Below are 15,149 nucleotides of genomic sequence, written 5' to 3'. Positions count from 1 at the left end.
CTGGCCCACCCTAGGTTCTTCTGATTACATCCTCCTCTTAGTGAGAAATCCAGCTCCGTTCAACAGATTCGCCGCGCCTATGCACTTCATTCCCCATTATGGGCAGAGGTACAAGAGCGTTTAATGCGCATGTGCCGGCCCATACATCCCGATCTAGCCGGCCTTGTGCCTCTGCCCATAATGGGGAATGAAGTGCGCAGGCGCGGCAAATCTTTTGAACGGAGCTGGATTTCTCACTAAGAGGAGGACGTAATCAGAAGAACCTAGGGTGGACCAGAGGGGTTTAGTATGAAAAGCGACGGTGGGCCTGGGCACTGGCTGCATAAACGCCGCCCCTGGGCACCTTCAGAAGCTAATAAACATATTTAATACAAGTGTTTTTCTGATGGACAGCAATATGGAAGGTAGCATTCTAATATGGGGAATGTAATAGAGATCCTGATGTTCGCGTTCTTTAATGGTGATTTTAGGTGAAAGACTCACTTGAAAAAAAATCTAAACAATGGCAGGTCACCATAACAGAGAAAAAGCCTGAGGCACAGCTTGAAGCTCCTGGGCCCTGCTGAGAAAGCCACCAGGTCCCCTCCATCTATAGCGTGGAATGATTGAATTTATACTTTCTTTCAATACCAGACAAGCAGGGAACAAATACACTTTTGTTATCAGGGATGAAATGTTGAATCATGTGCTGAATACTAGGGACAAAATACTAATGCCTCATGCACACAAATGTATTTTCATTCCGTGTCCGTACGGACAAACTGAATGCACATGGAGTACCTTCCTTTTTTTTGCGGACCCATTGAAATGAATGGCTACGTATACGGTCTGCAAAAAAAACAGAAGGTACTCCGTACTCTGTGCATTGCGTTTCCGTATGTCCGTATTTCTGTTCCGCAAAAAAAAAAAGAACATGTCCTATTATTGTCCGCATTATGGACAAGGATAGGAATGTTCTACTAGGGGCCAGCTGTTCCATTCTGCAAAATATGGAATGCACATGGATATCATCTGTATTTTTTGCGGATCTGTTTTTGGCGGACCGCTAAATACATATGGTCGTGTGCATGAGGCCTAAAAGGACCTTCTGCCCACCAGGAACAAAATGTTGACAAACCTTCTGGCCACAAGGGACAAGATACTGAAAAACCTTCTGGACACCGTGGACAAATTCAGAAAAACCTTCTAGCCACCAGGGGCAAGATCCTAAAAAAACTTCTGACCACCAGGTACAAGTGCGGAAAAACCTTCTGGCCATCAGGGACATGATGCTGAAAAACCTTCTGGCCACCAGGGACAAAATGCTGAAAAAACGTATGGTCACCAAATGGCGATTGACCTGCTGCAAACCAGAGACCAGATGCAGGACGATATGTTTCCTACTAAGGAAAAGAAGAGGAATGACCTGTTGGCTCGGAGCCAGATGCTGAATAGGCTTCTGTCTACAAGGGACATGATACTGAATGACAAACTGTGAATTACCTCTTGACCACCAGGGACCACATATGGAAATGTAATACTGCTGTTGTAGCTTCAAACTAAGTATATTGTAGGAGAGAGGGTTGGGGCTGTAGTGTACTGTGGGGCTGTAACTCTAATACTATTGGGAGCCATATCTGTATTGGTAGTAATGCGGGGTACTATAGCGTTGGCACTAATAAGCAGTGGAGCTGTGTAATGCTACTCCTTTCAGAGAAAGATCTATTCATTTCCATTCCTGCTGCCTTGGCGTATCATAATTCAAGTTATTTCAACAGTTTACAATGTGAACAAATTGCAATAGGAACCAACCACGGCTATGGGGCCTGTAAAAGCATTAGTTATATTTCTGCTCATTCAACATTTTCATTATAGCCATGTCCATCTCCTCGCCTGAATCCCGCTCCCCTAACGTCTTCTGGAAGCAAGCTAATATCATGGTTTGATGATACAATGGCGCTGTATCATTATGACACTAAATATAGGAACACAATAGAATTTTGCTCTGTTGAGTACAATGCATGAATGAATCGCATATGGATTGACTGCAATAAAGAGATGTCCACAAACTCAATACCCACGGGATGTGAAGAGACACACCGATAGTTTACAGTGAGGTTCATTTCCTTCCCTTGTTCTAATTAAATGCACACTGCATGTAGCCGATATCTCCTTCACGTTATAGAAAGATCTAATTACACAAGATGCCGACCACATCACACCTTCCATAACCTCGTACTGTGCAGCAATCACTGACTGGACAGACAACTGGGGTCATTTCTCAAAACTGAACCAAAAATGTTTGATCAGAAGTCACTTTCACTCAAGTAAATAAGGCAATCACATTATGGGCAAAATCTCAATAAAGGGGTTTTCTGAGATATTGATACTGATTACCTATCCTCGGGATAGGTCATCAGTATCTGATCGGTGGGAGTCTAGTGCTGTCAATCAAACTTGAAGAGTGAGTGTAATGAGCACCAGGCATGTAGCTTTAGTGGTGCTCAAAGTACTACAGTCAGCCCCTCGGTGCTCCAATTGCCTCATTTGAATAAGGATGTAAGTCTACATAAATCAGCATGATCAACCCTAGCAGGCAATCATGCTAACAAAGGCTCTTTAAAGGGAATCTGTCATCAGTTTTATGCTGTCTTAAGGGCAACATAAATAAGTGACAGATCCCTTTAGCAAAATGCTGGGCCATCTTTCTTTAGCTTATGCAACAGTTTTGCTAAAATCTTATAATAAACAGCTCCGGCACATGCCATTGAGTCCTTAATATTTCTGAGCTCCTCATTTTCTCCATCCTCCTGTGGAGGTCACTGTTATGGGGGCACTGTGGAGGTCACTGTTATGGGGACACTGAGGAGGTCACTGTTATGGGGGCACTGTGGAGGTCACTGTTATGGGGACACTGAGGAGGTCACCGTTATGGGGGCACTGTGGACGTCACCGTTATGGGGGCACTGTGGACGTCACCGTTATGGGGGCACTATGGACGTCACCGTTATGGGGGCACTGTGGACGTCACCGTTATGGGGGCACTGTGGACGTCACCGTTATGGGGGCACTGTGGACGTCACCGTTATGGGGGCACTGTGGACGTCACCGTTATGGGCGCTGAGTATAAGTGAAAGGGGTTGTGCACAGAACTGTATCTGTTTTGCGGTCTGCAAGTCGCGGATGCACTAAATAAGGTTACTGTCTGTGTGCGATTCACATTTTTTTGCAATCCTATTGAGTTCTATGGGTGTTAGATCTGAATTATGAGGACCAGAATAGGACATGTTCTATCTTTCACAGAACTGACATACAGATGTGGAATGCACATGGACGTCATCAGTGTGTTTTTTACATCCATATGTCAGTTCCAGTAAAGACAGAACATGTCCAATTCTGGTCTTCAAAATGAGGACCTCAAGTCCATGGAACTCAACGGGACTGCAAAAAATTTAGATTGCAAAATGGATACGGTCGTGTGCACACTCTGGAGATAGTGAGGGAAGAGCATGTGGACTGTCAGTGATGGGATTAGATACACCGCTCAGCAGGCTGTATCACACAGGATAGGATTAAATACAGATGTGATTGGATACACTTGCTGATTCAAGCTGTTTATCACACTCTGGAGATGGTGAGGGAAGAGCCTGTGGACGGTCAGTGATGGGATTAGATACACAGCTCAGGCTGTATCACACAGGATAGGATTAGATACACATGTGAGGGCAGAGCCTATAGACTGTCAGTGATGGGATTTAGACACTGGGTGAGAGGTAGATTCCTGTCTGTGTGTAGACACAGGAGTTATAGATGGTGTAGCTGCTGCAGACAGAGCAGGGTGGGGGGCGTGGCCAGCCAGGCTTGGGTATCAATAAAGTTATGTATTCAACAAAAAAAGAAGAGGAGAAAGTAAAAAGATCTGCCAGGATAATGTGATGTCTTCCGGGGGGGAAGGAAAGCTCAGACATGAAAAACAGGTATTGGGGGCATATGTATGCATGGTGTGGGGTGTTAGGAGCACATTAAAAAAAATGTAGATTTTGGGACCGGACAACCTCTTTAAGGTTAATAGCTGGAGTTCAATTATCCTGCATAAACAGAGTTACAAGGGTTTCCCAGGACTATAATACTCATGACCAATTTGTAGAATAGGTTCCCCAATATCAGAACAGTGGGGGGTCTGGCCTCAGTACACCAAGTAGTTATCCTGTACTTACATACTGATGACCTATCGTCTGTATAGGTTATCAAAATCAGATTAGTGGGGGTCCGACACCCCGCATCCCCACTAATCAGCTGTTTCGGGCAGACACTGGCGCCTTAAACTATACAGTGGACTGAAGGCTCACTTGGGGTGGGTGATGAGCTGCTGTACCCTGGCATGGACACTACACAATGTATGATAACTTGTGCTCCTGGCTCCATGCACTGTATAGTTTCCAACCCTGGAGGCTGCCCAAAGCAGGTAGTCTTAGTCTCCGGAAACCCAATTAAAATGGGAGCTGTGAATGAGCCATCTACCTAGTGCACTCAAATGCCAGGTCCTCCAGAGAGTTGCTTTTTGTAGACGCTGACAGCATCTGAAAATGGCTTTTCTAAACCAGACAAACCATGAGGTCTACCTAAAACTTTTTTATTACTGAATGGGAATCTGTCACCCCGTTTCTGCTGCCCAAACATCAACTCATTGTAGAGACTCTGGTTCAGGCTTCATACACACGACCGTATCCGTTTTGTGGTCTGCAAATAGCAGATCTGCAAAATACGGATCCCGGCTGTGTGCATGCCGACATTTTTTTTTTTCACTCCTGTAGACATGTCCTATCCTTTTCTGCAAAATGGACAGGAACAGGACATGTTTTATCTTTTTTGCGGGGCCACGGAATGGACATACAGATGCGGACAGCGCGCGTCCGGACATCCTTTGCGGCCTCATTGAAATGAAAGAGTCTGCGTCGGATCAGATGTGGACCTTACATACGTTGTGTGCATGAGGCCTCAAATGGAAGGTGATGTTTTTTGAGCAGTCGTTTTCTTAAAAATCACTGGTGAGCAGCTCCAGCAGGTCGTCAGCACTGGAGTCCACTCATATTCATTAATTGCTGCTTCCCCTGTCCTTCTTTGGATGATTGACAGCTTTCCTTCTAAACTGAGTAGGAAGGGGTGGCGAGAACCAAGAGCTCAGGATTATGAGGACTCTAGAGTGGGTGCACTTTACTGAGCGGAAGCACGGACTGTGCTGGAGCTGCTCACACGTGATTTTGAGAAAATGGGTGCACCAAAAAGGTAACTGACCCCAGATTTGAATCAAAGACCTTGTCAGTATTGTGTTACCGTACCATAGGATAAGGCATGAAATTCTCTTTCATGAAAAATGGCTTTTGTTGCGTGAAATTTGAAACCCCTTTCATATGTCCATATAGGGGTTACACAGATGGAGACTCATATGAGTCAGAGCTAACAAACCTAGGCGGCCATTTGCAGGAGGGCTCAGAATAAAGGGGTGGCCTGTAACGAGCAGAAGCAGAAATACATGTATAATTCAGTGGAAATTAAAATGTTGCCATAATCCTATTCTGATCAGAAGATTTCCAAACCAAAGCAGAGAGCTCGAACGTTCTCCATTGTCCTCCAATGCTATAAAACGGCAGCATGCTCAACTTCATATATGAACCATAGACGGACATAAAATTTACATTAGCAACTGCTCCGGGAAAGGCTGATGAAGTGCATTTTTGGTATGAATTTACGGTTGCATAATCTTCAATTCATAACGTAAAGCTTCATTTTATACAAAGTGTACATTTTTTTTTAAGGAAATGCCAGTATTTTGACCCATATTTTTCATGCACCAGTTAACTAGAAAATTACAGAACCTGAAGTGTCCTGATAAAATGTATCAAGGGGATTAGAACAACACAGACGTCCCCCCCACCACCACCACCGCTGGAAGACTTGTACGGCTAGTGAATGTAAAATGAGGTGGAGTTATTAGATTTTTTTATTTTTTTATTCTTTTTGTGCCATTGAAAAATGAGGACCTCTGAATTTTCAATTGTGTGAACTAATCATTAGAAAACTGAAGATTGCCCGAGCTAGGGCTGCAGAATTTGTGGCTTCCTACATACAGCACATTTTTAATTTTGCACAAGCTGGACCGCTTCCCGGCAGCACATTGATTTGTGGACCACTTCTTAAAACACCCGCAGTGTAATTAAATATTAAGCCCTGCTTTGATTTATGCTCTAAGAGGATTACTTGACAAACTAGGAGTAGCTTTCACACATCATCTGGTAAAATGAACTTTTCAATATCATTAAGCCCATCTTATGTGAGCTATGATTAATACTCGTATGTGCACTCTCTGTCCTCGTACCTTGGTTGCTTGGTTTCCAGCTCAGCTACTTGTGAACATTGCATGAAGCTTTACGTGGATTCCACATTCTTCAGGTTTGGATGGTTAATTGGTATTCAGACAGTATCTTCAGCCAGGCAATCTATGATAGGATTTTTCCTCTCTCCCTAAGGTGGTTACTAATGGTGGTAATATGGCCCCAAATTCCTACAGAATTATTCAACTTGGATAACTACAGAAAACCAAGTCTAGTTCAGTAGATCCAGGGTGTGTGTGTGGGGTATTTGGTGTGTTGTGGCCATATTATGCTCATGTAAAGTTGGCCTAATACTTGGGAGTGACAGACAAGCTCTTGGCATGTCCCCCAGTTGACAAAATGTGATTACAACTATGAGCTACATGTGGACATCGCATCAAAATTTATGGAAACTCCACATTCTTGAGGTTTGGATAGTAAATATAGTTAATTAGCATTTAGGCAGTTTCTTTAGCCAGGCAATATATGGCAGTATGATGTCCTTTACTTAAGGTGGTTACACATGGAACAGGGTTGCTAACTGTCCAGAAATTTCTGGACAGTCCGTAAAAATAGGTGCCTTTTCCCTATGTCCATGAAAAAAATGTGTCCCTGATTTCTTGGAGGCTGGTAGCACTTGACTTGACTTTTGGTGGTAATTATCATCATTTTACAGCTCACAATAAATGCTGGCTCTTATCAGTATATTGAGCTGTAGACATGTATTACTTATAATATTTATCATCCATTATGGTTTTCCCAATGTGTCTGTAAACATTTTTGGCTGTTCACGATTTTGGGATAAGCTGCCCAGAAAAAAGAAAAATTCTGGTTGGCAACCCTGACCTGAGGTAATACAGCTTCATGGGTTTTACTCAGGTTCCTGTAGAATTATTCAACTTAGATAACTATGGAACACCATGATAATGTAAGTTGGGTCAGTATATATGGGTGGTGGTGGGTAATTTTATGGGTATATATGGGAGGTGGGGGTTTTGAAGCCATATTATTCCTTAGAAACTAAATGGCTTGAAAGTGGCAGTTGAGCTCTTGGAAGCAGATGATCAAACATGTCCTTTTGTTTACAACATTTAACCAGAGGTTTGAGCTACATGTGAATGTTGCTTGAAAATGTATGCAGATTTCAAATTCTTGAGGTTAGGTTGGTAAATGATGTTATTAATATTTGGAATTTAGACAGATTCAGCTATGTGATCTGTGATGGAATTATCTTATCTCCAGAAGATGACTACAAACCACTGTAATATGTCCCCATAGAGGTCACCCAGATGCCAGCAGCACTGATCAACCTAACCTACTGTAGATCGCTGAAGAACCTTATGATCTGAGCAAGTAGATCCAAGAAGAGGAGGGTAATCAAGCCATATCATGCTTGTGTGAAATCGTCCTCACACGGCATTACTTAGAAGTGGTAAATAAACTCTTTGCACATGGCAGATAGTCAAACATGGCACAGAGTGCATAAAACTTGATTGGCCTGATCATCAGTTAGAACATTGTTAATGTCCTCTCTAAACGGCTTATTAGGTCTATTAAGGCCTATTAAGTCTAATACAACAAAGAACCCCATTAACACACAGTGGAAGTCTGTTTTCTGGCCACTAGATTGCATGATGCTGATCGTGTAAAGTCTACTACTAGTACTACTACTAGTTATTTTCATAAAAAACATATTCCTGGTTAGATATAGTGCACATCTAAACCTTTGTCAATGTAGGCTTACTTAATATGATATACAAAGATAGGGAGCACAGTTCATCTGACTCACAATATACAGCGTTGAAGCGTGGACTATGCCTGGTAGCAGACTTGCTGGAATCAACTTCTTCTATTACACATAAAGGGGCTTTCGCACCCTAGTAATTTATGGTATATCCACAGGTGGAGTCCACATCTATCTCCAGAACGAGTAGGCTCTACTGTTTACCCGACACTCAGAAATTAATAGAGAATGCCACGTAGAATGGGGTCAGGGAACTACTCTTCTGGGGACAGATTTGTTTACCAGAGGTGGGATCCAAATCACTTATATGGCATACCGTATGAAAATGTCATCAATGTCTAAGATGGGAATACCCCTTTAGTATGTGCCCAAAGTACGCAGGTATAAAGTCCTTTGAGAGACAACCAGGTACACAGTAACGAAGGCACAGGTCAATACAAGAAGAGAGAAATTCACTGCTCCAGATGCAGACATTCTTCTGAATATGCAATAATAAAACATTTTTCACATAGGTTACATTCCTAGATAAATACTCTAAAGGGGCTACCCTTTTCAACATCTATGTCTGGCCACAGCTTTTCCTGATGATAGCTGATAGCCGAACTCACGTCAATTAAAAAATGGGTTGTCTTGATTAGATGGCCGCTTTAAGTAAAGTCCCACCCACAGTAGCTGCTCAGAATTTTAAACAATGGGAGGAGGAGTAACATGGCAGTACCCTTCAAAAGTATACTAAAGCAACCATATTTTTGCATTTTTACTTCAAAGAAAAAACAATGCAGGTCCCTGAATCTGAAAGGTATAAATTACCACTACAAAAACTTAAAATTCCCATTTATTAGATTACTATAAACCTTTTTGTCTCCACAATGATGGAAGGCCCCTGCTCCACCTTTACAGCACAGGTCAGACTGTGGTTAATTGTATATTTACTGCATGAGGATCATTTTGTTCTCTCGGTTTATGTCTCAATGGATAAAAAAGAAATTGTCTTATTGATGGGAAAGGAACGATAGACGAAGACGTAGGATCTTTTTGTCTAATGGGACGGAATGTAAAATATTTCTTCTCAGAAGCCTCCGACTGAGTTTTGAAAGTAACAAAAAGCAGAAAACCATCAAGCAATAAAACAAAAGCGGCAAAGCCGGAAAAATATTTACTTATATCAATCCTTATTTCTCTGTGGAAAAACTCTCCGACGCTAAAGTTTCACATAAATGGTTTTCTTGCTGCTGTGAAATCGTCACGGATTCAGAACAAAAGAAAAAAATACTGAAAATGTCCCTGATAATGAATGACAGATGTACCTTATATCCACAGTTGTACTAAAAGAAAATGAAGCTTTAATTACCGAGAATAGTCTCCAGAATGACTGTCATTAAGAACAATCTAAGATGGACTTGAATAATAATAGTTATTTTATGTTCCAATGCAGAGAAGAAAAAAAAGGCTGCTAACCATGTCTGTATAATTTCATTTTTTTTTTAAACCACGAGAAGCTGCGAAAAAGAACTTTCCCCCATAGACTACGTATAGAATACATTAGAAGACATAGAGGCTTGGTGCCTAGCACTTAGCACCTTCTAATGTTAAGGCCATGGTTCCAAATCCCTGGACAGGGCCAAGATCCACAGGAATACACAGCGACATCCTTATGAGATTAGGGAATGCTGCTCCGGTAAAGCTATGTTCACGCCTCTTTCGCAGATTCTGTAACATTATACAGAAGAATTTGTCCAATGGACCATTCATTTTTCTGGCAGAATGACGGACAGCCCAGTAGAACCGTAAGGAATTCTTTCTAAGTTGTTGGGAGCCATAGGTGTCCTTTGTCTGATAGAACTGGCATTGTGTTGTGGGTTCAGTTATAGAAGTAAACCACAATACAGAAGGACAACCCACCACTGCTTGGCATAGCATCTCTGGGGTTTTCCAATGCTCCAAGTTCCTGCGTGCCCAGCCCCAGACGAAAGGAAACACGGGGCAGAACTTGTTTATGGTCTATACAGCACTGTGAATTACAGTCTCTTGGCTATTTCTGTAACTCTCTAAAGACTATAGAGAAGAATGTTGCATGTCCGACTTGCCCATTCATCTTCTTCTCTTTACAGTTAGATTTATATTTGCTACTGTTATACCTACACCCAGTAGATTTTGTAGACCAAGCTCCAAGACAAAAAGACAAGTCTTCTGTTCTACATGCAAAACATATAGTGCAGGGACCCATCTGATAAATGGTACCTTTCAACAGATTTGTGAGCCTAAGAACCTCAGGCACCGTCGCTACTAAAAGTACAGAGTTGTGCCAGGTCAATAATGAAGGGGATGTAGCGGTAGATACAGGTGAAACTCAAAAAATTTGAATATCATTTATTTCAGTAATGCAAATTAAAGGAATTGCATTAAGGCATCTTAAAATTAGAATTTTGTGAAAAGGTTCAATATTCTAGGCTCAAAGTGTCACACTCTAGTCAGCTAATTAATCCATATCCCCTGAGCAAAGGGTACCTCAAAATTGTGACTTTGGGGTTTCATAAGCTGTAAACCATAATCATCCAAATTATAACAAATAAAGGCTTGAAATATCTCGCTTTGCATGTAATGAGTCTTTCTCATATGTTAGTTTCACCTTTTAAGTTGCATTACTAAAATAAATGAACTTTGCACGATATTCTAATTTTTCGAGTTTCACCTGTATGTGCCATGGACTCTTTCACGAGTTGATGAGCAGAGATACTGAGCGTCAGAACCACCCAAACTAATAATGATGGCTAACCCTAAGGATGGGCCATCAGTTTTAATGTCCCAGATAAACCCTACAAGGAGTTTTTCTAATGACAGTCTGAGTCCCATTTCTAGTCAGCTGCTACACAGAAAATGTAATACTGCATATACTTCGGACGAATGTCATCCACTGGATGTTTGTAAAGGATCCATCACCCATATGCTCCCATGTAATAATAATAATAATAATATTAATATATATATATGTTTAAGGCCTCTTTCACACTTGCGCTGTCCTGATCCGGCGTGTACTCCACTTGCCGGAATTACACGCCAGATCCGGAAAAACGCAAGTGAACTGAAAGCATTTGAAGACGGATCAGTCTTCAAAATGCTTTCAATGTTACTATGGCACCCAGGACGTGCCATGCGATCACGTCATCCATGCGCCTGGGGCGCCCTGACATCACTCTGGAGCGCCCCGGGAGCCGCACGGATGGTAAGTATGCTGCTCCCCCGGTCCCCGCTACACTTTACCATGGCTGCCAGGACTTTAGCGTCCCGGCAGCCATGGTAACCATTCAGAAAAAGCTAAACGTCGGGTCCGGCAATGCGCCGAAACGACGTTTAGCTTAAGGCCGGATCCGGATCAATGCCTTTCAATGGGCATTCATTCCGGATGCGGCCTTGCGGCAAGTCTTCAGTTTTTTGGGCCGGAGCAAAAAGCGCAGCATGCTGCGGTATTTTCTCCGGCCAAAAAACGTTCCGGTCCGGAACTGAAGACATCCTGATGCATCCTGAACGGATTTCTCTCCATTCAGAGTGCATTAGGATAATCCTGATCAGGATTCTTCCGGCATAGAGCCCCGAGGACGGAACTCTATGCCGGAAGACAATAACGCAGGTGTGAAAGAGCCTAATACATATATTTTTTCACTGAATAGTGTGACAGAAGAGATCTGTCTGCCATCCAGTACTCAAACTCCCATATTAAAAAAGATGTACTATATACATTTACCAGATCTTATAAGATTGTAACTCAAAGGGTTATTCCCATCTGAGACATTGATGGCATATCGCTAGGATATGCTATCAATGTCAGATAAGTGCAGGTCCCACCTCCTATCTTCAGAACAGGCCCCCAAGCGAAGGAATAGCATGCGCATCCAACCACCGGTCACCACTATGGGAGTTCCGAAAATAAACAAGAGAGGTGGCCATGCTTGTGTGGCTTTCTCTCCTATGGGACTACCAAAAATAGCCGAGTGCACTCGCTTGGCTATTTTCTGAAGTCCCATAGGAATAAATAGACAGCCAGCCGAGCAAGCACAGTGTTTTCCTCTTAACTTGTGGGAGCCTTGATCTGGAGGTAAAAGTGGTCCCAGAGGTGGGACCTACACCTATGACATTAATGGCATATCCTAGCAATATACCATCAATGACCCCTTTAACGTAATTCAAGAAGGGTTTAGGGTAGACACACTTATAAATGTACAGACCAGGTCCACCATGGAAAAAAAATAGCTGGTTCAATGGGTCTGTTTTTTTGGCTCATATAAGAAGGTCCCTAGCAGAAGACTTCCCTTGATACAGCATAATGAAAGGGACAGTACCTTTATATACATTATAATATATTGCAAAATAAAAAATATGCATATCCAGTATTCTAGCACCTGAAGGATGCTGCTGCAACTAAAAATACAGATTAAATATTCATGGTACCTTCTTTTCGGGCCACGAAGCCTTCAAAATGGCTTGTGTTCTGAAAAATACGAGCAGCCTGCTGTCCTCATCGCTTAGATTAAACGCCTGTTCCATAATCTGTAGTACATCGATTCTGGGTTTCACCGGTAGCGAATCATCACCACAAAATGGCCGTAACCACTCCAATAGGTCATCAGATGTGACCAGATTCTCCCTACAGAATGAAAAAGACAATTGAAAATGTACATTCAAGAAATACTAGGGGAAATTTACAAATTCACATTTTTATTTTTGACAAAAACTGTCTAAAACGGTGCTTCATTTATCACAGTGGCTGAGGCTGGATGATAGAACTGGTGCACCACCTATTAGTTGGCTGACTTGTCGGCACCAATTTTTTCTGCTGCATATTAAGTCAAGCCATTTCCAGTAGGCCATGCCTCTTTCCTGCTAATCTGTGTCCCCTTGTGGAATGAGTCAAAAAAGGTGTCTAAAACACCTAATTGTGGTGCAATAAGTGTGGTTTTTGGTGCAAATTACAGAAAAATTCTGGCACATTTTCATTAGCAAATCTCCCTACAGTAAAGCGTTGTACAGGTACTTTACACCTCCATCTTTATGGTCACAGAATTGCAGGTCAACAGGAGCAAGAGTAGGTGCAAAGCAAACCCATTTCATAAAACTTCATCTGAATTAAACATTTGTAAACCACATTCAACCCTATGACCACCACTGGTCTATGAAGGACTTCAGGTCATTTGTACTGTTACTCTGCAACAACTTTAAAAGGCTGGTTTACACGGCCTCATGGAGCAGGCGATTGTCGGGAAAAAAAAGTGTTCCTTCTCCACAAATGCCTGCTTGTCAGTGGAGAAGAAAGCTGTATTTACATGCAGCAATCTCCTCCACAGTATGGGGAGGAGGGATCACTAGAGCCAATGCTCGTCCTTATACAGAGTCAATGTTTCTGGGTTGCAGAGTGTTTACACAGAATGATCTGGTCTCCGCATGAACGATTGTTTTCCCCGATGAACAAGTGGAAAGTCCTATTTGTGGACAACGGTTATTCACTGGCCATTGAAAAAATGGCCATGTGAGCAGCCCCATAAATTGCAATGGTTCTGAAGATGGCCGGGTGACGGCTGTTCTCACTGTCTTGTGGGTGACAGGAGTTTTTAGGCATTGTAACAACCAGGATGACATGACCCCACAGCAATTTTCACTTTCCGTCATGAAAACGTCAGTTCAGCTTTCCCATGTCCACTGCGCAATCAGAACAGCAGCCCATAATTTATCCAGTAGCTCGAAGCTTACACGAACCGGCTGTTGTCCACCCTATAAGGCCAAAAGTATCTACTTTGTAGCCGTATCTTTATTTAAAAAAAAAAAATCGACTAATTTACAAAACAATATGGCAACCTCAGCCAAAAATTCACCCAGGAACCGAGGGCTGTGCCGATGGGTGACGAGTCCAGACACCCCAAAAAAACTAGACATAAATAATACCTGTCTTTACACAAAGAAGAGAGCAGTGTCAGAGTATATTTACTGGAAAGTTAATACCTAAATGCGCCAGAATTCTCAATTTGTGCCGTGCCTTGCATCACATCTATTACACTATGGGGGTCATTTATTATCAGATATACGGTAATTTTTTACATATACCTGGAACAGATTGCCGCGCAAAGGTTAGTCTGAGACTTATTCCTGCTCATGCCAGGTCTAAAAAAGAGAGAGTGGCGTGGCCTGGGAACGGGGTGGGTCTGCAGCCCGTCTCATTTATCATTTTCCATGGGAGCAAGGGAGCTGGCGTAGATTTAGACAGGCGGTAAATACACCGAAATTGTGTAAAGGCCGGCACCAAGCTGTCTAAAATGCTGGTCTCGATAAATGACCCTTATGTGTTTTAGATGGTTTTTGTGACAAGAAGGTGTGCTTTAGAGTGAGAAGGGACATGGCTTCAACAGGAATGGATGTTGATGTTGAAGTTGCACCAAAAATGTGTTCCAAAGGAAGCCATCCAATAGGCAGTGGAAATCCGGGGGGATTTAACCACTTTAAAAAGTCAAAAACTGCAAAAGTATTTGTTGTTTTTAAGATTTATACCAAATTTATAAATACTACAGCCAGAAAATGATGCACATTTTTGCACAAATCTACACCTAAAGTCATTTGCGCCGCATTTATTGAGACCGCATTTTAATACGTTTGACGCAATTCATTCCAACAAGACATTTTTGTTTTAGTCCGATGTATTTTGGTTACGGGAACTCAGCATTCTGAAACATAGACGGCACAGCTAGCCTGGGATTATTGTCCAGCTCCAGTAATACAAGTTCAGCCACAAAGTTTCAGCGTTTGGGACACCAGGACGCACTCCGTAGAACCACAGGACGCAGCACCATAGAGGAGGGTGAGATGTGCTTTCCAGGGCTGAAGCTGGCTAATTGTAACTAACATAATGGAAGCACTAACAATATTTATTACAAGTTTCATTGACTGACATATATAATCTTCTAAGGCTTCTTTCACACCGGCAGCCAGATGTTCCGGCTGGCAGGGCTGGGAATCGGTCAATAATTGGGGAGATCTCTGGATCCATGTGAGGTTTACCGCAGGCCCAGTGA

General features: G+C 42.4%; 1 protein-coding gene across 1 annotated transcript in view; it reads right to left on the bottom strand.

Annotated features, from left to right (window-relative positions):
• NBAS (NBAS subunit of NRZ tethering complex) overlaps positions 1-15,149 on the bottom strand; it is a 678,694-nt gene that overhangs the window by 120,836 nt on the left and 542,709 nt on the right. The window contains 1 exon segment of the mRNA XM_044291127.1: positions 12,541-12,736. Within this exon segment, the coding sequence (XP_044147062.1) occupies positions 12,541-12,736 (196 nt within the window).

Source organism: Bufo gargarizans, chromosome 4 (assembly GCF_014858855.1).
Source record: "Bufo gargarizans isolate SCDJY-AF-19 chromosome 4, ASM1485885v1, whole genome shotgun sequence".
Classification (NCBI taxonomy): Eukaryota; Metazoa; Chordata; class Amphibia; order Anura; family Bufonidae; genus Bufo; species Bufo gargarizans.
This window is presented reverse-complemented; position numbering and strand designations above follow the sequence as displayed.